General features: G+C 37.9%; 1 protein-coding gene and 1 long non-coding RNA gene across 2 annotated transcripts; one reads left to right on the top strand and one right to left on the bottom strand.

The window, feature by feature from the left end:
• The first annotated feature begins 7,400 nt into the window (after positions 1–7,400).
• On the top strand, positions 7,401–12,622 carry LOC102222760 (spindlin-1-like). Its single transcript, XM_005797102.3, has 5 exons — positions 7,401–7,540; positions 8,107–8,148; positions 9,544–9,803; positions 10,161–10,394; positions 11,623–12,622. Exons 2-5 carry the CDS (start codon positions 8,129–8,131, stop codon positions 11,826–11,828), a joined length of 720 nt encoding a protein of 239 aa, XP_005797159.1. The 5' UTR covers positions 7,401–7,540; positions 8,107–8,128; the 3' UTR covers positions 11,829–12,622.
• A 9,311-nt stretch (positions 12,623–21,933) lies between these two features.
• LOC111608975 lies at positions 21,934–24,160 on the bottom strand. The gene is made up of 2 exons (XR_002752941.1): positions 24,032–24,160; positions 21,934–22,517 (listed from the first exon to the last, which is right to left on the bottom strand). It is a non-coding gene; the product is annotated as an uncharacterized LOC111608975 (long non-coding RNA).
• Between the last annotated feature and the right edge of the window lie 2,037 nt (positions 24,161–26,197).

Raw genomic sequence — 26,197 nt, 5'->3', positions numbered from 1 at the left:
TCCTGATTTAATACAATGATGTCAAAGTCAGTTTATCGTTAAACTAGTAAAAAATGTAAGAAAACTTGATTTAGTGGCTTTTGTGGTTTAGTTTTTTCTGTGTTTTAAATTATTCCTGTTTGTCTCTGTTTCTTTGGTGGTTTCTTATATTGCCAATTGAGTTATTTCCCAATTAGTGAGTTTCCCTTCTGTTATGAATCCATTGATCTGAGATTCATGCGCTTTATTGTCCCCTCATTGCTTCTTTTTTTACACCAGGCACAACTTAAGGACAACAAACGTTAATGTTTCTAGTGGACATCATAAAATTTTGATCTTAGTTCCATGAAAAAGTTTTGTTAAAAAGGATGAGTTCAAGCAAGGCAGCCTACAAACCTGATGCAGTTACACTACTTCTGTCAGGAGAAATTTTCCAGCTATTGCAACATGGAAAAATACCCAAAGCATTTGATACTTTTAAAGAGCTAATAATAACCAAATACTAAAGAAATGTTGGTAAAGTTGTGAATTGAAATGTTTTCCTTTTCTAATTATTTTCCTCATTCTAAATTTTCAAAAATTACCAAAAAGATTTGCTGGTAATTTTAATTGACCTAAAACAGTGTATCTGGTTTTAACTATATAGATACTGATACTGAAATACTTTAGTAATTATTGTTTGGTTTTAAGCCAATGAAACATTTCTAAGAATTCATGAAATTTTGGCATTTCTCTTTAGAAACTTTTGGGAACTGAGGAGACTGACTGATGCACTTTTTAGAGAAAAATGTTTCAACATTTTGACTGACAACATATCTTTAGTGTTTCTTTGCTTTATGGCCTTGTAATTTATGCTTAGTGAACTTTTTGAATGTCCACCTAAAACTAATTTGCCCACACCACTTCTTGGTTAACTAATGTCATCTTTAGCTACAGATTTCTTTATTAGAGGTTAGATAAAAATTGCAAACGCACATCTATACACAAACAAGCAGAGCTCCCATGGCATCAGCAAGCAACATCAGAAAGCAATTGAAGGTGCAGCACCCTCTGCTGTCTGCGTAACAGGAAAAGAAACCATTCAGGAGAGAAGAGTCGGATGTGATACAGTATGACTCAGGGCTATGAAGTCAGGGAGGGTTTATGTGGAGATTAAAGGATTGAGCTAGGGAGACAAAGTGTGGGCAGGAAGACAGACAGCGAGTCTATGAGAGGCATGAAGCCCACTGGAGAGGCTGCAAAAAGCAACGCAAAGAGTTTTTCTTCCAAATTTATTCTAATCAAATTCAAACAATGTCTGTGCAAAACACGATGTTTATTATCTCAGGGTAAAGTGCATTCTTCTGGGTCAAATCTCACAGATAACTGAAGCAAGTTGCTGCATGCTTTGACTTTTCCAATACAAATAAAACATTTTCATTCAATCTCTTAATGTCATGAATGCCTTTTGGAGAGCTTCGGAAAGGTCTCGATTTTCCGTTACGTTTTTCCTATTAAAAATACTTTCACTGCAAAGTAATCTCCAAGTGTCTGTGTTTTATTTAAAGGACAAACAAGAACAAAGGTGGTGTCATGTCTGTCCAAAAACAGCAGGTACAACCAGTATTTAAATTAAAACCTTAACGTAGTGCTCATCTTCAAAGGAGGTCCCTAATAGTGATGAGTCAACAGATCATTATCTGCCCTCCGAGTTGAGCTTGGTTGGTTTTTGGAGCATCTTTTCTGTCGCTGGCTCACAGCTTCTCTCCTGCAGCTCTCCTCGGGCTCATAAACTCCACAAGCTGTTTGAAGCACGATTAAGTTTAAAGCGTTACTATGCTCTACCTTTCCTTCGTCAAGCAGCCTCTGAAGGTAGCACGATATTTAAAATTTAACCAACAATGTGAAGGAGCAATTTGAATAATGTTTAATTTGTTTTGTTTGGGGGAGAGTTCAATAAAATAAGAAGAAAGATATACATTTCAGACGCAGGATCTTAACAAAAATGAAACAGCAGGTGCAGGAGAGTTATTTTTGTTTTTTGTTTGCAGAGTGGCATCAACTCCAGGACAACCATTGGCTTATTAACTAATCTTTTTTTTCTATATAATTAATTTCTTAAGGTAAAAATTATCTATATGGATCACAATCTTGCTAAATACAGCAGAATGCAGACAAAGCTCCAGCTCGCTCAGACTGAACATATTTGTAAACAGGGGTATTTATCAAATTACAAACTGGATTTTGGTCTGGGCTCTGATCTGTACTTTGACTGGACTATTTTAACACAAGAATATACTTTGATTAACACAACTTCATTGCAGCTGTGGTTGTATAACTGGAGTCTTTCTCTTGCTGAAAATGCTCCTCTGCCCCAGTCTCAGGTCTCTTCCTGCCTATGGCTTTTCATACAGGACTTAATCATCTACCTTTCTGTTTTGTCAATTTTATGAACTTTGCTTTGTAAGAAGAAATTTTGGTGTCTTTGCATTTGCCATTTTTTGCGTTTTCTTTTGTTTTTCATGGAAACAAAATTGTGTTGTTCTATGCATGTCTGCGGCCTCTAGTTCACCCGCCTCGCCTGCTCCTGGTGGTCAGAGGTAAATCCCACATTGTGTTATTTTTGTTCGTTTGGTGTGCTTGACTTGATTGGGGTCAAAAGCTCCTATGTCACATGCACAGACACAGAAGTGTGTGTTCATGTTAAAGAGGGGGAATTAATTAGAGGTGTGAGCAAATGGAGCCAGATGTACCTCGACCCTTTCTTAGGGTCAATTCTCTCTGACAGTAAGAGCTTCAATCCTAAGACCCAATTAATATGAGGATTTACTTATTATCACACTGAATGAATGTAATTAGACTGAATCATTCAGTGCTACAGTTAAGTGCAGGATAGCAGATGTTACCCTTAGCTGCTGGAAAGAACAATTAGTAATCATGCAGTTATTTCTGTAGCACTTAATTTATACTTTGCAAAAGCCGTCATTATTTAATTGCCCACTTCTGTCCTGGATATATCCCAGTATTTCAGCCTGAAACAGCCGAGAAGCAACATGATCCGAGAGTTGATTTGATATTTTAAAGAAAAAACGACGGAAAAGATAAACTTACAAAAACATAGGAACACAGGAACTGGCTCCGAGAAAACAGCAGGGTGTAAAGGAAGGAGCCAGCAAGGAGAGAAGGTCAAATATTGAGAGAGTAGGGTGTGACGTGGTGGCGGAGGGGTTAGCGCGACCCACATTCAGAGGCAACGTGGCCTCGATGCGGCTGTCGCAGGTTTGACTCCCAGACCCGACGACGAGGGTCTTTCACCCTCTCCGTCCCCCTTTCCTGTTAGCCTACTTTGAAGAAAGGGACACATAAAATATATATATATATATTGAAAGAGTGAATGCTGGAACAATAGACCGGGCTGATTGGCTAATAGGTTGCAGGTTTGACGAGAGAAAGGATGGCACAAGGGGGCAAATAAACAGGGGAACAAGGAAAATGACCAACTGTAACAAAGACAAACTACACAAGGAATAAATACACACAATCCCTTCCTTTCTTGATTCTTTGACTGAACAGCTGCCAGCATAATAAAACCTGACAGTATTGTGGCGATTACTACTTTTCCCACTCTTGGTTCCATGAGAGCTTCAACAAATATATGATTCATGTAATTACAGTGGGTGGTTTTGGGATAATAACTGCACATCTTTGTGCAACTATAGTGTCCCAAAAAGTATATTTCAAAATAGGTGTGGTTTTTTAAGTGTATTATTTGTGTTTGTGGGGATATACGGTTAGCTAAAAAATACTGAAAAGGAGTTGTAATACTTGAATAATTACTTTCCCCGTCATTCCAATACGTACAACAAAATGTTGTGGTTTATTTTAAGCTCATATTGTCCCATATTTTAAGTTATATATTCCCAAATGTTATGTTATTTTCTCCCTGAAACAATAACCCACAGCTATGATGTTTAAAAATGTTATATTCTGCTAACATTGCACCTGCTGTTTAATTAGTGTTTGTTTCTTAGAAACAATCTGAAATCATCCCCACACACGATTCCAGTTAAATCTAGAGCTAGTCAGAGGTTTTGTTTAGAGTTTTTCCAATAACTAAACCAACCTGCTCTAATATTTGTCTTTAAGCTTTTGTTTTAATCGCACTGTAGTCTTTCAACATTGACATTTTTTGACCAATTCTCACCACTATTTACAATGTTTGGCAACTAGACGCCTGTTCTTTCTGCTGAATGAAGAAGTTTCCAAGATGGGGAAACAGCCTGCTCTATAAGAGAGAATCAACTCTGATCTGCAGAAAAACAAAGCACAAACAGGCTTTTTCAGCTCATTACAAATATGAACATGGGCAGTTTAGCATACACAGATCTTGCAGTCTGTCATAATTCATTATCTTCAAAGTCAAAGTGTACTTAAGATGGAGAATCATGGTGATTCGTGGTGATTTGGCTCAAGATGGTTTGTTTTTCATTCACTAAGAGGAAAGGTACATTTGCCACACACAGAAAAAAAACAAAAACCCAGATACAGTACACAATCTGCAGCACCTCTCGTTCAACATCTACAGGATTTCTTAAACATACAAATCGGCATGATTGCAGTTCAGCTCTCGAGACATTTCAATGCAGCATCCGCTCGTAATGTTCCCTCTTTTGGAATTATTGCTAGCAATATTGGTTCCTAAGAGCCAATCTTATGTTGTGCTCTTTAATCTCCCAGCAATATATGTTTAGTCTCAATGAATGAGTGGGCAGATGATCTCTGTGTCCTTCATCCCGTGAAGCAATGCATAGATATTGTACACACAGATGAACAGCGGAGACTGAAGGAGAGGAGAGGGTTCCTCTATTTTTGGAGTCAGTGTTCTCATGGGTTTCCAGGAGAGAGGCCCGCTGAGGGCTCTCCCCCTCCTCTGATGGCAGAGCAACACAGAAACCTGCAAGCTCCAGAAAATGTCAGTCATCCAGACAAGTAAACACAGGGCTTTGCATTCTTGGGGGTGCATGTAAAAGCAGAACATCCGTTATGACTTCAAGAAGTAAAAGGCAGAGTGCTAATGTGAGCAAATAAAATTTTGATAGCAGATGAATATCCTCTGATTAAACAGATGCTGTAATGAGGGGCAATAGTGAAAAAAAAATTGAAAGAAGACGGCCCAATTTTCCAGCATCCAGCATCCATGTTTTTCTGTTGCTGTGACAACAGGAAGGACCAGAGGACGCAACCTTGGACACCAGACAGCTTTGTGTCAATGCAACACTGGCTTCTTAACAAAGTGCCTTGAGCTTTTCAGTGCTCCAACATTGACACGTCTCAGAAACCGTCTCTCAGAAATGACTCTGAAACTGGTGCAGCCACACAGTTCAAACCCAGATCTCTAATTTTATTCATTCATTCATTTCAGGCCTAGTGTGTAACCTGCAATGTCACAGATGATAAAATGAAAGAAGCAGGAGATTGGAGTTCAGGTACTCAGAGTACTTTGTTTATTTAAGGATCCCCATTGATCTCCAGCAGAGAAGAAACTATTCGTCCTGGGGTCCACACCATAAAATAAAATTAAATCATCTTTTACAATGTCTGTAAATTACTCAAGAGGTCCCAAAACTCGATGAACTCATTTAGAGAACCCATCTCCAGGTCAAATCATGGTCCAAAGAAGAAATTACGTTAGTTATGTTAACATCATGGCAAGAATGACTCCCATCCTTGCATGTCTTTCATTTACATCAGGAAACTTCTTTCTGACACTTACAAAATATGGCAAAAAAAAAAAACAACCTATATCTCCAAGCATAATCATGTTTTTGATTGTTGGATTCAAATAAGTGATCAAATATTTCACATTTTTGTGTTTCTCATTATTGTTGTGAACCTTAATATTTAGAAAAATTAACAGTTTTTCATTAGTCCAAGTATTTAAAGTGAAACCAAATAAACTGACAGAAACAAATGCCACAGTTGCAAACGTGTTAGTTAAATAGACTAATAAACAATAAACAATCCATAAGAAATAAGAAAGCAAACATAACCTGTAGATGTTATAGACTGAATTGCAATAAGAGTTTTAAAAAAAATTGATGGTCTGTTGGTTTGTCGCTGTTCGCATGACAGACCTCCAAAATCTTTCCTCCTAAAATAGCCTGTCAAGTGGATCCCAGGGTACTTGATCATTTACTGTCCACGCTGGTTTATGATCACAGTGTGTTAGCAGCGGCAGGGACAAAGATTCTGTGTTTAGAGTGACATCTTGTGGATGAAGTCTATATTTCAGCAACCAAAAGACCATTTACGACTCATGAAAGCAGCTTATCTAAAAAATGTACTGCAGTTTTGATTAAATAATGTAATCTCTCAGGATGTAAGACAAAATATTATTACAGTACATTTTTGTTTCGCTTTTTGATCAAACAGGATGTAAACCCATAAATCATACAAAACGTCTCCTTTTTGGTCAATTTATAATTTAAAACAATAAAGAGATTTTTTTTTTCCAGATTTTCAAAACGTTTGTCTTCACATTCTGAAGTTTATTTGCTAAATAAGCACAAATAAGCACTTTGTGAAAGCTTGGATGGTGACGTTATGGCTTTGTAACCTTCTGAAAGGTTCATTTGCATCAGAGTTATTTAGATGTATTCCAAGACAACGGCTCAAACGCAAAGCCTGAAGATGCATGGCACTCAGACTGGAAACCACGAATCAGGAAGGTGGCAGCATCCTGTTATAAGATCGTTTTGCCGTCGGAGGGACTTGGTGAGCTTCACGAAACAGTTGGCATCTTGAGGAAAAAAACAGTTTGGAAATACTGATGCAAAATGCTAACACTTCAGCTCAGATGCAAATAGCTCTTCCAAAACAAAATGACTCTGAGGATGCCTTACGCAAACTGAAAAATCTGTTTCAAAATAGATTTGAAACATATTTCAGAGCAGCCATCATAATGCCCTGATCTCAGCACTATATGTGAGGAGGAATGGACCAAAAGTTCAACCAGTAAACTATTGTAAAAGGATGCCCAGAAAAGTCTGATCTAAGTCAGGTGATTCTACTAAATAAAAAGAAAATGTATGTAGGGCTTTGATTTAGAATAATAATTTAGCAAATTTTCGTTTTTCTGGAATTTAGCCAATATAAATAATTTTGGTCATTTTAAATGATGATCATCAGAGTTTGCAGATATGATATGAACAAAAATGGTTCTTTTCATGCAGCGTCTAAACACAGGATGCTGAAGATGAAGGCCGGACCGAAGAGGCTTAACCAGCTTGTAAAAAATGCGGCCTTTGCAAAAGATAAATTATTAAGTACAAGTGGAGACTTAATATGGATGCTGCAGAAGATAAAAAATCATGTCTAACTTCGCCTAACTAGCATTCCCAGAGGGCTTTGCGAGCTGCGGCAGCCTCCTGGTAATTGTAGTTCCTAGTACATTGTCGCTTCCGCGTAGCCTACGTTAGGTGGAGGAATCCGCTCAGCAAAGACAAATCACATGTGAAATTATTGATCGGGCAGGACAAACGACTTCTCCTGACGGCTCTTGAACATTTGACGCGTCGTCCTGGTAAAGGCTGTCAGCTCATTCAGTTTGTCTGGTTCTTGTTTCCATGTTGTTGCAGTCGCTGTCGCAGTGGTGCAAAACCAGCGCGTACATGGCGATGCGTTTCCTTTTGTTCGGCTAGCAGCTTATGTGCAGAAATGTAGAAACCACCTTCTGTAAAATATGTTGTATTTTACAGGAAGTGGCGACGCAAACGCTCTCTGGGCTTTAGTCGTCTGACTTGTTACATGTTGAACATGCAGTGGGGTTTTCTATTTTTGAATGACCGCGGTTGTGTTTATTTAGCAGCACTGTGCTAAGTTATTTAATAGCCATATGCTTAGCAGCATAAATATGTAACCTGTAGTTAGCTTCAAACCAAGGTAGTTAGCTCTGTGGTTTGCTTGTTTACATCCGGTTCTCTGGTTTCCTCTGATATTTTGCATATCTGCGGGTGATTAAGCTTGAACCGCTGGGCTTAACTTGATCACTTTAACTACTTTGAATGCGGTTTTCTCCTCAGTGACTTTATGAGCTTGAATTATTTTTCCGAAACTTATTTTTGAACTAACCTAGTTATTGTTTTACAGGGCCGTGTGAATTTATGGAAACATGTCAAAGAAACGTGGCAGGTAGGGTAAACTCAAGCAATTCCGCCTTATAATAAAAACATGTCTTTTCAAATGACTGACAATATTTGACAGCTTAATTAGGATGTTGTCCAAATTTGCCAGACTTGCCTGCCAAAACAAATAATTTAATTCTGTAAGGCCAATGTGAGAAAATTCAAATAATCCGAGGTAATGTGGTTCTGCTGTGTGGAACAGTTGGTAGCATTGTGATTTTTCAGCTGGTTTTAGGTCCAAATCTCAGCCAGAGGTATTTCTGCTAGAGGTTTTCATGTTTTCCTTATATCCACGGGTTCTCTCTGGGTACTCCCTCCCAAAGTCCAAAAGCATGACTGCCAAGATAATTGGTGTAATAAGTTGGGCTTAGGTGTGAATGTTTCTATGCATGATTGTTTTGTCCTGTGTGGGTGGTAAATTTATGAATGTCAAGTTCATAATGTGAAGTGAAACTTTAGTGAAAACACAAGAGCAAAAATCACAAAATTTACATATTATTGTAAAATGTTAAAAAAAACCCCATGTTTGATTCATGTTTCCTTAGTTTTTCAGCAGGGAGAAGAAATTTGAGTTAAAGATAACAGTGTTTCAACAAGAAAAGGCTGACGTTCTTTAATGTAGCATTTTATTTTGTCATTAAAATGTCAAATATCAAATTTATTTACATAGCAGGTTTAAAACTGCACCACAGTGCTGTACAAAAATGATGATAAAATAAGTTGATGAAAAGAAAAAGAAAAATAATGCAAGAAAAATATATGTATAATGTTAAAATAATCAGAGTAATAATAAGTGAAGAAAAAAAACAGCTACAGTTAATATTTTGCCTTGAAATAAAACTTTTTCTTTCATAAATAATTTCTTTATCAAAGCAAAAATGACAGTTCAAAGTAAAAATTATTTCCAATTTTGTACAGAATCAGGATCTTGTGCTGGATACTTTAGCTGGTTGATTAAATCAGTCGACTTTTAGCACATGTTGTTTTTCTTCCAGTCAACATTTGACATGTTCATGATTAAAACTGACTTGTTTTGCTTTGTTGTTTTTTTTTTTTGCATGCACATTGTTGTTTGTGTCAATAGCAAAATTAGGTTAGCTTCCCCTTCTTTTTGTCTCTTGTCTCTTAATCATGGTATCTAAGAGACATGTAAAATTAACACTTTCAATGACAAATTGACCTTAGTCAAGAAAATTAAAATAAATTTCATCTCTATTACTCTTTAAAAAAGACGAACCGTAAGCCCTTAATCCAAGTTTAATGGGGATTCAAACTGTGTCTTTAATGTGATTTTATGCATAAAAGCATTTGGATCTGTTGATTCTGCAATAACAGTCAATCAAAAGTCAATTTTCTCTAAATTGACTTCCTAAAACAAAGATATGTTCTGTTGTGATTAAAGGAAGCGTAGCAGTGGAGAGCTGAGTGAAAGCTCAGCGTCGACCTCGAGCCCGGACCCGGATAACCTCTTGGGCCGCAGGATCCAGCACACGTGGAGGGAAAAGGGCAACGTGACCAAATGGAAAGGCACAGTCCTGGAGCGACTCACTGTCAACAACTCCCTCTACATGGTCAAATACGATGGCTTTGACTGCATTTACGGCATCGAGCTCTTCAAAGACAACCGGGTGTCCAACCTGCAGGTTTTGGCAGAGAAAGTCGGTGAGCCTGTTGTAGTTCAAGTCTGAATCTTTTAGTTTTATATTGCAAGCATTAATGTAACTGTAAACCTATCTACCTTTTTAATTTTTTTACTTCTGTTTACAAAAATGTATCATTTGATGCCGACCGACTTAGAAAACCCTGTCGGACAAGTAAACTGTATAGTGAATGTCAACTTAGCTTCTCGCTTTTCTAAGATGGGAAGAAATTTCAACTCAACTTTTAAAATCTGATATTAGCTAATGTGAAGCAATTTTCAATATATTGAACTGATGTTGGTATTTTTATGAACCGATTAGTTATTTTGGATCTACAAAGCTTTCAGGCTCATTAAAGTGACTTCTCTCTCTGTCGCAGTAAACAATAAGATCAAGGTGCCTCCTGGGGCCGAGGAGCTTGTGGGTCGAGCGGTGGAGCATCTGTTCGAGAAGGAGGACGGGGAGAAAAACGAGTGGCGGGGCATGGTTCTGTCCCGAGCCCCCATCATGACCCACTGGTATTACATCACCTACGAGAAGGACCCGGTGCTGTACATGTACCAGCTGTGGGACGACTACAAAGACGGAGATCTCCGTGTCCTGCCGGAGTCAGGTACAGTAAAGAGCGCTCTGGTATCGCACTGAATGTTTTAGGATATTTTGTAACAGTTTAGAGTTCAGGGAAAAGAATGAATTTAAATAATCTGAGTCAAACAATATCACTTTACTGCCTTGTTGTCATCATGTTCATGTTTATCACATTTATCGCTTAGAATGATTTCTTATGTTCTTATTCATATTTTTTTCATTTTTCCAACCACAGCTTTTTTAAGGATTTAATGTGGCACAGCAACACAAAGTTAAATGTAATTATGACTTGAAAGGAAAGTTACTTTTTGCAGTTTTGTTTTTTTTTCTTACAAAGCTGAGCAAGGAAAGTATTAAACAAAATAACAGCTAAGAGGTCTGTGGTAATTCTTGCTTAATTGGTGAATAACTGACTAGTATAAAGTGCTTTGGAGTCATTTACTAATAAAAAAAATATCTAAAAGAAAGAAAGTTTGCCTGAAACCAGGTAGAGATCAGACAGTTACATGTAAGAAGGTGCTTTGGTCAGATGAGAATAAAATCAAACTTTAAGTTCTAAATGAAAATAATTTTGCGTCGACTGAAACAAACCCTGAACAAAACATCCTCACAGTGAAACATGGTGATGGCAGCATCATGATGTGTTCTTCGTTAGCAGAGACGTGGATGCTGTTGAGAGTTGATAGGAAGACACAGATTGGGCAATTCTGGAAGGAAACCAGTTAGGGGCAGCAAACGATAATAAAAATTGGGCTAAACACACAGCCAGATAATAAAATGGTTTAGATCAAAGCATATTTATGTCAGAATTGCCAAGTCAAAGTCAAAAACTTAAGGAATTTAGGGCAAAAGTTAAACATTTGTTTGTGCAGATACTCATTATTCATTCAGCTGAGTTTGAGCTACTTTGCAAAGAACTGGGTGGAAAGCTTTGGTTTTGATATGCAAAGCTGGTAGAGACATACACCAAAGGACGTGTAGTTGTATATGCAGCAAACTGTGTTGTTTTTTTTCAAATGTATTTTAGATCCAAATGCAAGTTAGCATTGTCAGGTTTTATTTATTTATTTTTTTTTAAATAAAAAAAAAAAACAGCTTTAACACCAAAACAGCTTTCTTTCCACTTAGCAATTTTGTGCTACTTTGCGTTGGTACACACTTCACAAATGTAGAAAACTGCTATAAACTGCATGTTTCAGTTGTACCGGTCTGATGTGTTTTTTTTTGTTTGTTTTTTTTCTATCTGCTTCCAGAGAACAAACACCTGCTGCCGGCAGACAGGAAGCCAGGTGAGGAGCCAGAGAGCCTTGTGGGTAAACAGGTGGAGTACGTGACAGATAACGGCCTGAAGAGAACGGGGCTGGTCATCTACCAGGTCCCGGCGAAGCCCACCGTTTATTACATCAAATACGACGACGACGTCCACATTCATGTCTACGACCTGGTGAAGACCACCTAAAAACTGTGTCCCCGTCTCAGCCGGCGCTCATGGCTTTCGCTCGCTCTCGTCCGTCGTTACCTGTTCAAGTGTTAAAGATGGGCGTTTTTTTTTCTGCAGCAGGAGGAGAAATGTCCAACTTCAAAACCCCAAGACTTTTCTTCTCCTTTGCCTACTTGCTTTACTCTTGCTTTACAACATTGCTTACTTAAAAAAAAAAAAAAGATTATTACTATTCATTTTCAAGTTTAACTTAATATATTACTTACATATTTTTCAATGTAAATAAGTCATGTCTGAGACCTGCGGCGTTAGACATGTGTTTTAGTTAAATCAAACTTCTTTATTTCAACTCCAGTCTCAATCAAACAAAGAAAAGTTTATTTTCCTGCTTATCCATCTGTGTTTCACTCTTGATTTCATTTCACTTATTTATTTTCACGTGGTGCACCTTTGCCTTGCTGCTGGTACCAAAACGAGAACTCTTTATGGCACTGAGTCAGCCTCAGTTTGTTCAATATCGGAGTAATATTCATTTAACTACTGTGCTTGTTTTCTCCATCCCGGTGAACTCCATTTTTTTTGTTGTTGTTGTTGTTGAAGTGTGACGGCATTCATGAGACTGTGTCTCACATTGTGAATTGAAAACGGTGTGATCTTTAAAAAAGAAAAAGCAAAAATTATGTATCATATTTCTGTTTAGTTTCATCATGCAAACCATGTTTTCTACACTATGATCTTGTATCAAAATTACTGTTGTTCATGTGGGGCTGTTTCAAATTGTTTGTGCTGCACACTATCTAGTTGGATTTGGCTACTTACATTGCTTAGTATTTTCAACTTGCATCTTTATTATTTGCCAAAAAAAAAAGAAGAAATACTACTCAATGTGATCCTGACTATGTTTTTGTTCTGTAAATATAATTAAACATTTTTAAGAACATAAACATATGATTTAAAATCTGTTGTGTTTATTGATAAATGTTTCTGGTATGGGTGGATGTTTAGTTATTTCATGTGGGTGTTTAATTGTACAACGGTGAGTGAATCCCTGTAAAAGTATGCTTAAAATATACAGTTAAAGTTAACATACATATTTATTTTCTCACTTTCTAACATCGAATCACACCTCCTTTAGGTGAGCTAGGAGTACCTACTTTTTATTAAATATTTTTTTGATTTTTCTGCAACTCTGGGCTTGCTGAGGCTTTAGCTCAGGTTATTAGTGACGATTACATGAAGTTCCTCAGACTGCAGAATAATCTGCAAGATTGTTTTGGTGACATAAAATTCACCTGTGATGTCAAACACATTAAGTGGAAATTTGCGTTGGTAGAATGATGTATTACCACGTTATATATAGTTTTTTAGACAGTGTGTGTTTGCATCCGATTCAGCTGTACGTCACTTTGTGCTTAAAGAATCCAGATAGCACACAATATTCATGTTTTGAATTAAATTACAGAAATAGGTACACTTTTTCACTAGGGGTGGGCATTTACAGTACCATTTATTATTTATTGTTAAAAGTTTCTTATAAGAATTTTGATGTTTTTGTTATGATAAATTGATGGTAAATTTATAAAAACAAACGGTGTGATCAGAAATGTTGCTTTTGCTCTTTTCTCAACTGTTTGTTCCACGAGAGCATCAATAAGTATCAGTAAATCCGAAAATATGATTAGATGTGGTTAATGTGAGTAGTTTACTGAAAAAATCACACTTTTAAGTCAGAGCTTCAAAAAGAAGCCAATTTCAAACTGGAATATTTTTCAAGAACAATATTTGTGCTTACAGATACCTAAAATAAGTAGTTAATAGTTTATCATAATCTTTATCATTGTCACAATAATCCCACAACATTTTGCGATAAAATTTTAAGTCCATGCCGCTTATTCCTGTTTTTGACTACTGACTTAATAGCATGCACCACCAATAAACTGTATTCTGAGATTTTCAAGTCCTCAAATAATTACGGTGTACACTGTATATCATAAATATTTTTAAAATCTAATGTCGAGATCTCTCCTTGGCCTTTAGGATTTCGCTGCTGAAATGACGATGAATGAGTTCAGACACTCATTTATATATTTAATCAGAAATGTTGCTTCAGTTCATTTTTACCAAAACACTCAACTTGAAACATTCCTTGTCTTTTGAAAAGAAAAAAAAAATGCATTTTAGGAGTTCATCAGATATTGACTCGAGCCTCCTGAAAGTTATTATTTTCTTCAAGGCACTTGGAGCGGAGTTTCAATCAGAGATTCAACCTTACTGTAGCTTGTTCCATCAGAGTAAAAAGAACATTGAAGGACAGATTCATCAGAGGTTACTGGGTTTAAAAATGCATTCATAATTTCTGAGGAACAGTTCAGCTTGATCTTTTAGTATAAATAGATCTCCGTTGGTAGACAGACTAGTGTTCAGTCAATGAGGAAGCCGTGTGAGATCTTTTGTCTTCCATTTCTGACTTTTAATTGTGTTTTACTGGTAAACTGGTCCTGCTCAATTGACTGACTGATTGATTGACTGACTGACTGATTTAATTGATTGGCCTTTTTCTTTTGGTATTTAAGAGACCGCTTAAGTAAACCATGAGACAGGAGCTGCTGTAGTTCAATAACAGAAGACAATTTGGTCAGAAATTGCACGTCAGTCATTACGTTAAAATAGAATTGGTAAGAAATAAAGAGGCATCATTTCAATAAAGGTAATAAAAATATGCAATAGTCACTTTCCTCAAGAAAAACACCTTTAGTGTGGAGTTTACTTTAAAACATCCCGTTAGTATTCTGCTTTTCTCTAATGTAGAGAAAAGCAGAATTTACATAACATGAAACTTAAACTAGATGCTAAGTTATGTTGTATGAAACTGCCTGCAGTGATTTAGAATAAAGATGTTCAAGAATCCCCTGAAATAAATTCTTCTTTTCTTGCGTCGATATAATCTCTCACTGAAAGCAGCAAAACTGTGAATAACACAACTAGGAATCAACAATGCATGTAAATCTGATGCATGCACTTTTATGAATGGAGTACCTGTACAGGAGTAGTTTAATTTTTATCTTTTGCCTTCTTGTTAAGAATAGAAATGGTAACAAACCACCTTTTGTTCGTGCATACATTTTGAAGTTGTACACTTTCCTCAAAAATATCTAATTTTCCTCCACTGCACTTAGGGCACTTTAATTAGTTTTGAAGGTATTTTTCTCCTAAATCACAGTGCATGAGTAAGTGACATTTAATCACGGCACTTGAAAAATTACAGGTCATTCTGATATCCTGAGGTAAGATGTTAAATTATAGCCAACTCAATGGTTGTTTGTAGTAGCAGATTCAGCTTATGACCCACAAAATAACAGTGGAAGACCGTCAACTATCGCTGATTAAAGCAAACAATTGTCACTTTCAAGCCGAGTAAGAAAGGACACCTTGTACACTTAGTGAATGCTATTTTTGTCTGCTTAATCAAGCCTTTCATTTTCTATAACACCTATAGATCAAATATTGCAAACGTTTTATCAGGCTCCCCCTAATATCTCATACTTTTTTGCTTTATATCCCCAATTTTTTAAAACTATTCCTCTAGAAAACTAGCAGATGTTGCCAACAGCTTATGATCTGAACGCTTTAGACAAAATAAAGTCAAAGCCAGTGTCTTGTCATGCCCACCTGAGCAAGAGAGAGAATAATTAACCTAGCACCTTGGTGCAATTAGTGTTCAAAATTAATATTATTAGTATTGTGTTTTTATTATATTTTAAGTGTAGAGCTAGCAAAACCTCTTAGCCAGGCTGCCAAACAATAAAATAATATCCTGTCTGTGTTGTGCTTTAAAAGTCAAGTATATACTAGTCAGAGTTATCCTGGCGTCTGCTACAAAACGCTTTTGATGCTCATTTTAATCAAATTCCTAATTAGCTTCAGCTTTTAAAGGCCAATAAAATTAACACAGAGAAACAGCCCTAAATCACACCGTAACACTGAACCAGCTCTTTTAGCGGGGCTTAATTACTCTACTTTGATGCCTTGCACAGGGAACTCTGCTTTTTCAAATGCTTTTAGACCCGTTTGGGGATGTGGATCATTATAACCAGATTCACATTTGGTAAACCTGCTTGATGAAGTTTGATCCTTTTGTTTGATACTGGAACACCTGGTTGGAAACAAAATTACTAGTTCCTGACAGATCCAAGTTTATCTGTTCCCTTAAGAGACTGTACTTGTTCTATGTCACAATTCGTTAGTGCTGGGGTTTTGATTTTCATTTGTATTTGTGTTCTTTGTTATCTCTTAAAAGGTCTTGCCACAGTTAGTTCATTATTACAAGGTTTAGCCTTATGGGTTCTTCTCTAGATTTCCTGATGGATTCTTTTGTCTTATGTGGTCTGTTTCCCCCCTTATTTATGAAATAATCTTAGTGCATTTCTGTTGTACATTCTTTTACTTTATTAAAGTACTCTGCTTACAACCATTCTGAACCCCTACTCTGTATTTGGGTCCTTTTCCAAAAAAAAAAAAGAAAAAGAAATTCTGTTGCTGCTTTCAGTTTTGGGGTTCCTCAGGGATCCCATTTGGGTCATTTGTTCTTTATTCTGTATCCCCTCTTGCGACTATGTTTTTGAGAAGCTCATTTTTGTTAAATTGTTTTGTTCCAAAACATTGAAACCAATAAATAAAATTAAGATATACAAGAAGGTAAACTTTCTCAATCTTAACGAGCAAGACGGCCCAATAATTTTACATGAGAAATTATTTTAGTCTTTTTCCTGTCATTTGTTCTGCTGTTATGAATTTGGGTGTGAGACCTGACATCTCTAGTAACTTGGATAAAAAGATAAGACATGTAAAATGAATGTGTTTTTGCTTTCACTGACCTTGAAAAGATTTATTTGTGCTTTTATTACCTCAGGTCGTAGCTGTTGTGCGTTGTGTGTCGGGGTAGCTCGGTCCTCGATGCGGCATTTTTGAAACTCTTCGCACACAGCAGGTTATAAACTGATATAAATGTCCAATTTTTGCCTGGACTTTCTGTTCTACATTGATTTTCAACGTTTCTTACTTAATTTCATGGTTCATGGTTTATCCTCCTTTTTTTTATGTGATCTTCTCAACATCGAAACACCTGCAGGACCGGGCGGTTTCTCTTTTTCCAAGATCCATTTTAGGTTGCATGGCTGATCGAGTTTTTCCAGCAGCTGTTTCAAGACTATGGAAAAATATTCCTCCCCCGTATGCACTGCTTTGAGTATAGATCCATTTAAATCTCTGAGAAAGATTCTTTTCTTTTCTCTGGCTTTCAGCTTGAATACATTGTGGGACCTTGAATAGATTTTATGTACCTGCAGTCCATATAAATCCTCTTTGTCATTTCACTTGTGCACTTGATATATATTATACTTTTTCTGTTTCAATGTCTTGCTTTGTTGAATTGTATACCTTTCTTAGCTATCACGGTTTTTAATTGTTCTCTGAGTGGCGATATTAAGGTAGGTTAAATCACATTAATGTTCATAGAGCAGCCAGTCGTAAAATGTATTCAAAGTCAATGTGAAATATAAATGTTTTCCATTTATCACATATAAAGAAGAATCTGAACATTTGCTGTATAATATAAATTAATTTTAAAAAAAGGTGATTATCCTTTCAGCAAAATCAAAAAGATCATTGGATACTGATCAATAAATTGCAGAAATAAAATGTAATAATCAACAAAAGAAACGTACACAAGACAAATATACAACGACTGGCTAATTGTTCCACAGACTACCTGATAACCAAAAGCTTATTAATGAAGAAAGAAGCACTCAGAACAAAATTAAAAGTGATTAAACAATAAAAAAATATTAACTTTTTTGTTTGTTATTTTATTAGATTTGAATCCCTAGTTCTAAGTTCTTATTCATAAATTTTTATGCAAAACAAGGTTATGAAACCAAGGGAAGTGAAGTTTTAGAATCAGCGTTGCTCTGTCCACTTTCAGCACCAGACATGCCACAATGGTGCTGAAAAAAATAGCTTTATTGGATCAAATATGGGCCGTCTGACTCTTAGGGAGCCAGTTTGCATATTTACTGTTCCCACTCAATCTCTATTGGACTGGGAGATAGTGAGGTCTGTACTCCAAATGCAAAGGTTGTGGTGGGTCAACTGTCATAAATGTTTCAACCAAGTCAATGTGAACGAAAATCTCAGTTATGTTTTTCAGGTCCTGTTGAATTCATACCACAGAAGATACAGTTTGAAAGGGAAAAAGGCTCCCATCTGGTACTAGCCCGTTGTGTACCCACTGTAGTAAATCAGAACCACTTCTGCAAGGATCTGAGAGTCAAAGGAAGGGAACTCCAAAGTCTTTAAGTCATGGGTTCACTAATGAGGGTCAGAGGTGTAGTCGTCCAGAGATGTTGATCTTGAAATGCTCTCCATTGTCTACCAGGAGCCATTGAAGTTATTTTAGCAATGGAGTCACTTGAAAACATTTTGAAAACCAGCAGCATTTAGTGCTGACTGCAGCTCATGTTTGGTCAGGAAAGCTCGACCGTTACTAGTAAAACTCCTGTGACTAACAGAGCGTTATTAGAAATGACCTGGCTCAGATATTTGTCCTGATTTAACATCGCACGCAATCTGCCATTTCAGAGGAGCTCCCCGTTTGATAACAGTGTTGTTCTGCTGATCAAATGTCAGCCCCGCTTTAATGTCGACATGTTCTCGCCCGATTCCTGATCTCCCTGATCTCACATGTAGCCACATGCTGACTGCCTCTTCCCGCCCCCGGAGTCTCTACTGGGTGCCAGGGGCTTTGGCGACGGGTGCCAGTGCAGACATCGGGGAACAGTTGGCATACCATCACACCAGGCCGTACGCCCAGATAGTTATGAAAACAAGCAGGGAGCACACGGGTTGCCGAAGGTCTGCGCTCTTGTGAATGTGCATGATGTAATTTTGTCACCTGTTGTGCACTTCCCTTTACACATCCATCACTAGTTACTAGTGTTGCCTTTTCTCATGAAGCCGTCTGCCAGAGCTCTTAGCAACAGCTTTCATTGTTTAGACATCATAATTACACGCATATCTTCAACTGTGGCTCTGTCTTTTGTGTTTGAGTCTCACAACACTGAGTTGTACTTGAGACAAAACAAAACAACAAAAAAAGAAGAAGATGCATTTGTGCTGTACTGTGAAAAAGTCTAACAGATTTCTTCTTTTCTTCCTTTTTTTCACGATGAACTGTGAAAATGCAAAATACGTCTTTCAAGTAATTATCCAAACTAAAGAGCCCCACTGTCAGCACATAATTGACCCCCATGGTAAATGGATTAAAATTATGTAGCACCTATTTCAGTCTTACTCACATCTTTAAGCACTTTACACTACAAATGCATTCACACTCACAAACATGAAGACATTTATAGGCAGGCAGCATACGGTTATGTGCCTTGTCGAGGGGAACATCAACATGTGACAGGAGAAAGCTGGAATTGAACCTACAACCTCCCAATTGTAAGACACCTACTCAACCACTGAGCCGCAGTCAGATTATTTTGGATTAACTGTAATTACCCAAACTTTTAGGGGTTCAGTTTTACTAGCCACACAGGTTTGATTACTGCAGCATCTATGGAATAATGAAATTGATTAAACAGGACCTACCTGACAGCATGAAGTAGGCCAAAAGATCTCAAAAATCTACATATGATGCTCTGATCTAAAGAAATTCGAGAACAGGAGAGAAACAAATGAATCTCTTTGGGATGGCTTCCAAAGGGAACTTTGAGACTCCAGTGAACCATCATGAACTTATTATCCAAAACCTTCCCGTTGATGGCAGGCATAACAAAACTGGTACGGCAAGAGCACATTGAAGATTCATCCAGGAGGTCATAAATGAACCCAGAACAACATCTAAGCACTGCAAGCCTCACAAGAGATTGGGCAAAAATGGGATTCCTGGAGCTTTTCAAGGTGGAAGTCACATTTTAGTCACATTTACTAAAATATGTCAAAAAAATGTTGATAATCTCAGAGACGTTTGGGGAAATATTGCGTAGACGTGTCAGAATAAAGTGGAACACTTTAGCCGGTGATGGAAGAGTGAACACACTATTTTAGAAAAAGTCCATTGTACTGGCTGTTCAACATGGAGGTGATACTGTGATGGTTTGTGGATGAATTGCTGTAACTGACATAGCCATCAAACTCTGCTCTCTACTGGAAAATCCTTAAGGAGAAAGTGAAGGTTTGGGAGTGGCCAAGTCAGAATTAGGACCTTTCCAAATGAAATATTGTGGCATGACTTTAACTATTACTGCATTACTGACCCATCCATCAGTCCATCCATTTTCTAACACCCTTGTCCCTAGCGGGGTAGGGAGAGGTGATGGTGCCTGTCTCCAGTGAACATTTCGGGTGAGAGGCGGGGTACACCCTGGACAGGTCGCCAGTCTGTCGCAGGAATTACTGACTTTTCTCCCCTTTTTATTTTTTGATTCTTCAAAAGTATAGCAAATCTTATCAATCACCAAAGAGATACATAAGTATTAGAGGTAAATCTGCCTTTTTTAAATGATATCATGCAACAAATTTTGCTGCACATTTGCAACTGTCAATTCCTGCAATAAAAATAGTATACTTAAAAAGGATAGATGGTGTTAATGCATTATTCTTAGTGATACATATGTATATGTATATACACGCATCTATACATTCACAGGCTGGATATGAAAGCTTTCTACGGAACAGTTCTCCTCCTCTTTTTCATCTTATTATTACAGGGTCTTCCTCAAAAACCTTGAAACTTTGCTCGCGTTCTTATTGGCCGATAAACAAATGCACTTGACTCTTTTGTGTTGCTTAGCAACGGAAGCCAGTCCCTGTTTTTTTTTTTTTTTTTTTTTTTTTTTTTTTATATGAAAAACCAGGATGCTGCCAATCTGGAGACTTACAGGGTGCAGTGTGCTGGAGACGCTGCTGAGACCCATTTTTAATTCTATCATTGCGAGCTTTTATTAGTGAAACGAGCTGAAGGCGCTGACAGGGGTCGACCTCAGAGAGCAGCTGAGTTTAGCCTTCAGTCTCACTGGAGATGATGGCCTTTTATTGTTCAAATGTTGCTTGTATTTGGCTCCTCTTAGCTTTAGATTTCAATAAATCAACCCCAAATGTTTAGGATTTATTAGGTTGTAGCAGAAGTGCATGTCTCCTGGTCAGTAAAAGCAGGTTTGGTACTGTGTTCATTAGGGATAACAAAGACTGGGATACTGTCAGCTCAGTCATGCAGGTTTCCTGGTAACGAGCAAAGGTAAAGTATATGTGGTATGTTTTCAAATTAATCTCTATAGCCTCAAGCCATAGCTCATTCAGGAATGAGGATTTTGTGTATTTAGGCTGCTCTTTTGTTCCTTTTTCATCCCTGGTAGCTGTATGACAGACGAGTACATGATGTATTTTTGCAAAGTGGGATGAGTAGACTCTTTTAAACATCTACCTACCACCTAATATATGTTTTTTTCCTGTTCACTGGGTGTCATCTCTTTACAATTTTTAACATTAAGCAAGGTTAAAAGGCGATCACTAGAGTAAAGATCGCAACGCGTCTGCTCTGCTTCTTATCTTCCGCAGATATCTGATGTTTGCTCAAGTCTGTTTACAGATATTGATGTAACCTTACTGTAGGCCTCATGTGCAGACTGAATACTGGCAGTGTGGAACAAAAAAGGTAACAGAAATAAGACTTGTTCTATATTTTCATTGCTTTTTACTTTCTCTGGCTAATATGTCCATGAGTTGCTCATGTTTATATTCACACATTCTGATGTCTTATTCTGGTGGTTGTACATCTTCTCACCAAATCTGTGAATTTTAGTTTTACAGCTTGATAATTTCCAACTTTGAAGCACAGGAAAGGCTGTTTCCTCAGTTCACAATGGGCCATCCTAGAGATGTATGATCTATTGTATGTCTAAGTGATGTGCAAAGTGAACCCATGACTACAGCTCAGGTCTCCTTTAGATAAAATGCCTGATTCCACGTTTAAATGCACATGAAACCTTCCAGTTGGGTCTCCTTGGATAATCCTGTTGCGATAGTGTTGGTGCTGACGTGAAAAAAACATCTGGAACACACATAAAACTTTTAAGGGTTTATTTTACTTTATACCGAACTGAAAATACACGTTCCATCCGAGGTAGTTGAATAAATGATCTGTGAACATTTTCAGGAACAATGTGCCATAAAGATACACAGTCTGGAAATGGGAGGAATACAATAGAACAAAGCTGCTTCCCTGTATTTTTTTTCTTTTTTACAAGGCACTTTATGACATAATTACAGTTTTTCCCTGAGCAGCTTTCACCACACGATTCAGTACCATGCCTAAATTATCCTTTTTGATTGCAATTTTGCCGGTAATTAACATTACTGAATGCTGGTTCGCGCAGGGACTGAATCAGAGCGTTTTAGGGGGATTTTAAAGGGCAGCTTGCTGGTGAAAAAAAAAACTGGAAATCTTGTCATTAACGTCAGCGCCGACTGTGCGTGCAGGGGTGCAAAGGTGGTGCATACTGAAGGGCACTTGCTTGTGCTGAGAGGTAGACTGGGACTTGTTGTTCTTTGATGAGCGTCACAACAAAATCACTAGTCTTCCACTCAGCATCACCAATACTTCATCCCAGGCTTGACTGCGTCCTCATCCTCGTGCTTCGGTCTGCGCTGAAGGAAGAAGAAGAAAAAAGCAAGGAGATAGGAAACTTGAGTCACTTTCTTTTTTTTTTTTTTTTTTTTCGTCTCTCATTAAGGAGCCGGTGCTTCATGTGTGCCACAGAGTGGATTCAAGAATTAGAGGCATTTGCGTGTGTCGGCGGTGCTGCGGAGCATGAGCTCCCAGCGTGTCAGGTTGTGAACTTTAGTCGCAGATGGAAATGGTACATGCAATATCCATCTCTGCGCTTCCCTCAACCTATTTCTCTCTGAAGCCTGTTGACATTCCATCCTTCCTTTGTTGTTTTAATGCCAACCTTTCAGCTCCTCTCAAAAGAGCGAGACAGGAGGGGTGCTGGGGGTTGCGAGGAGGGGTGGTGGGACACGGAAACAGAGAAAGCGGATCACAGCACAGAAATCTTACACGGTGCACAGCTGAAAGCTCGTGGAGGGGTTTTTTTGTGTGTGTGTGTGTGTGTGTGCTCCTCTGTCTACCAGGACACATTTGGACCGAAAGAGAGAGAACAGACGTGGAGAATGTCCTGCATCCCCAGTATGTGTTTGAGCTGGTAGCTATGCAACAAGACTGGGAGTGAGTGGGAGTGGGGGGATGGGAAGATAGGGGCCAGTTTAGCAAGAGGAAGGAAGTGAGGCAAGAGGGTAAAAGGGGAGGGTGGGTGTGGGGGTCCTTGAGTGCAAACCAGAGAAAAAGAGACTATTTGTACGAAAAGGAAAAACCTGTTCAGAGATAATCTATAAGACTAACCAACTGATTTGTTTTTTGGTGTCGATTTAAAGTAAATTAGGCAACTTCCTTGGCAAAAGGAAAACGTCTGCTCAAAAAGAGTCCATTTGATTTTTATGCTAGGTCATGTAATCAATGGACGTGCTACGGTGACCAGCAATAAGTCTAAACAATGTGGAAAAAATAACTCCCAGATGAAGCTGTTATTCCCACCGGATCGGCAGCTTGGAGGGAGGGGAATGATTGGCCACAGACGTGGGAGCTGTCCAGTGTCTCGGTGCTGAATGACGCCCTACTATTCCTCCATCTCCTCCTCAGCTCCTCGCCTCGGCCCGGGAAGAAAAGAGACAACAAGCCACCTGTTGCTGCACCCAACTTTTCTCTCAGGAGGCTCAAAAATGGGCCAACACATCTCTCCTGTCTGGGATTATAAAATGTGCCGCGGTTTGGAAGTGTTTGTATGTTTGTTTGCCTATTTTTTCCTCTTTTTTTCCCCCTCCTCCGTCTCAAATCACAGCTACACATGACGACACGATAAACACTTTTTCTTCACGCCAGGCAGGAAGGAGAGGTTGTGATTTCACATCGATATAAGACGCTTTCAGCGTTTTTACTTTCCCCCCTCCCCTTTTGGTAGCAAACTGATTTTAATCGCGTTTGGTCGAAAATATCTATATATATATATATAAAAAATTACAAAGACGACAGTTTCAGCGGTTAAAAGAAGCAACCCGGGCTGTTTCAGTGGAATAAATCACAATAAAAACAATGATATACTCACCGTTCAATTATTCCGACGAACCCCTGAGCATCCGAGGCTGGAGCTGTTTTACTGTTTGCGCTTTTTTTTCTCTCTCTCTCTCTCTCCCTCTCTCCCCCAGCTTCTCTTTCTTACAGAAATCAGCCACAATCTGAGCCCTCCCATCTGAGCTCCACGTAATGGTTATCGTGATGTTACTGGGTAAGCTGGAGGAAGATGGATCAGCCGTGTTTATATACGTCTGCTGCCCGGAGGAGACAAGGAGGAGGAGGGACGACGAGGAGTGACGACTGCGCGAAGAGACCAATTGACGTGATTTTTAGCTCTTTTTTTCTTTTTTTTTTTAAATATTATTATTATTTATTTATTTATTTATTTATTTTCAGACCGCTGTAAGGGTGTGGCCCGAACCGGTAGCCAAATTACATTATATGAAGGTTAAAACTATGAATAAAACATACGGTGAGTGAGGCTGGAGCTCTCTGCAGGATGTTGATATTGCCAATATACTGTTTCTATTTCAAGATGGTTTTTTCCCCTCCTGTATGGCTGAGGTATTATTATTATTATTATTATTATTATTATTATTATTATTACTAAAATTTTGGTCGGTAATTGAATTTGGTGAAAAAATAAACAATCATTTAAAAAAAATAATATGAAATTAATTATGCCCAACTCAGTACAGAACAAGCAGTTTGAGAACATAAATGAACAAACAGCATCATGAAGACCAAGGAAGACAGAAGGTCTATTGTTCGTCCTTCAACAATAAAGGATGAAGTTGTGTATAAGGCTAAAGCCGAGTTAAGTGATGAACAAATATTGAACATCTCAGAGTATAATCCCAAAAGTGTGAAAAAGCCAACAAAGGTCTGTCTTGTCATTTAGCAGGCAGGCCACAGAAAGAGACAAGCAGCCAAGAGGAGAGCCACGGTCCGTTGGAGGATCTGTCAGCAGGTTGGTTGTTTGCTTCACCGTTTGGCCTTTCAGAAAGTTTAAAACTGATGCAATTGCTTAAACCCACAAGAGGACAAATCTAAAGTTTACCACAGATTCTACAGGTGACACTGCAAACGTGCTCTGGCCAGATGAGACTGTAGCTGAACCTTTTTGCTCAGATGTTGAATGCTTTGTGATCTTAAAAAGCTACAACTGCCCATAAGCATGGAGGTGGAAGCATAAATTGTGGGAGGATGATTATCTTCAGTATGAACAGAGTGGGAGAATGGTAAGTATTGATGACGAAAAAGTGACTAAAAACAGGACAAATTCTAAAAGAAAAGCCTGCTTGTGCCTCAGATGATTTGAAACTGAAATATATGTTCATTTTACGCCAAGATAGCAACACTAAAAATACAGTCAGAGTTCATTTTTGAATTATTTTTTTAAACAGTCTTCATGTATTGAAATGGTCAAGTTAAAGTCCAGAGCCAAGCCAAGCTGAAAATATGTTTGTTTTCAGTATTTAACTGAGCAGTCTGACTGAACTGGAGCAAATTTGCAAAGATGAATCAGCAAAAATGTAATTCTATAAATGCACCATTCCCAAAAAGATTACTGCTGTGATTGCAGGGAATATGCAATCAGCGACAGCAAGGTTTTCACAATGAATACAGAAGGGCACCGCTACTTGTAAAATATTTAGAAGACCACGCATCATTTCCTTCCCCTGACGCGTATTAACGCACTGCTTTTAGTCAGTCTTTCACAATAAGATCAAAATAAAATACGATTAATTTAGTGGTTATAACGTGACAAAATCTGAAAACGGTAAAGAGGCATTGATAGTTTAGGTACAGTGAGTCTAATTAAATAAAAGTTTGACTCTGAGATCAAGATTACAGTTTACATTTATTTTTAATTAAAAGAAAAGCCTACCTGTTGCCTGAAGAAACTGAACAGATACAATGGCAACACACTGTAATCTGGGTAGGATAGCATCACACCTCAATATAATTTTAATTTGCTGCATAGCAGATAAAGATGTTGCCCTTGGATCAAGTCAAACAAAAACAGTAACTACTCTGTGCTATCAGAAAGGCAGTAAAAGATACGAGTGCAGCGAGTAATAGAACCAACATGCAATAAGCAGGGTTGTTTAATGAAATAATCAATAAGAAAATTTGTTAACTCTGTCAATCACTTAAAATAAACAAAAATGTTGATTGCAATAATTTATGTTAC

The sequence above is a fragment of the Xiphophorus maculatus genome, chromosome 6 (assembly GCF_002775205.1).
Source record: "Xiphophorus maculatus strain JP 163 A chromosome 6, X_maculatus-5.0-male, whole genome shotgun sequence".
Classification (NCBI taxonomy): domain Eukaryota; kingdom Metazoa; phylum Chordata; class Actinopteri; order Cyprinodontiformes; family Poeciliidae; genus Xiphophorus; species Xiphophorus maculatus.
The sequence above is the reverse complement of the archived record's forward strand: the minus strand, read 5'-3'. Positions and strand labels throughout refer to the sequence as shown.

Bases quoted from the DNA above. Each gene is read 5' to 3' on its own strand.
- LOC102222760 (XM_005797102.3), top strand. From the start codon at position 8,129: ATGTCAAAGAAACGTGGCAG. The intron at 8,149-9,543 runs GTAGGGTAAACT...TTGTGATTAAAG, and splicing joins ATGTCAAAGAAACGTGGCAG to GAAGCGTAGCAGTGGAGAGC. The intron at 9,804-10,160 runs GTGAGCCTGTTG...TCTCTGTCGCAG, and splicing joins GGTTTTGGCAGAGAAAGTCG to TAAACAATAAGATCAAGGTG.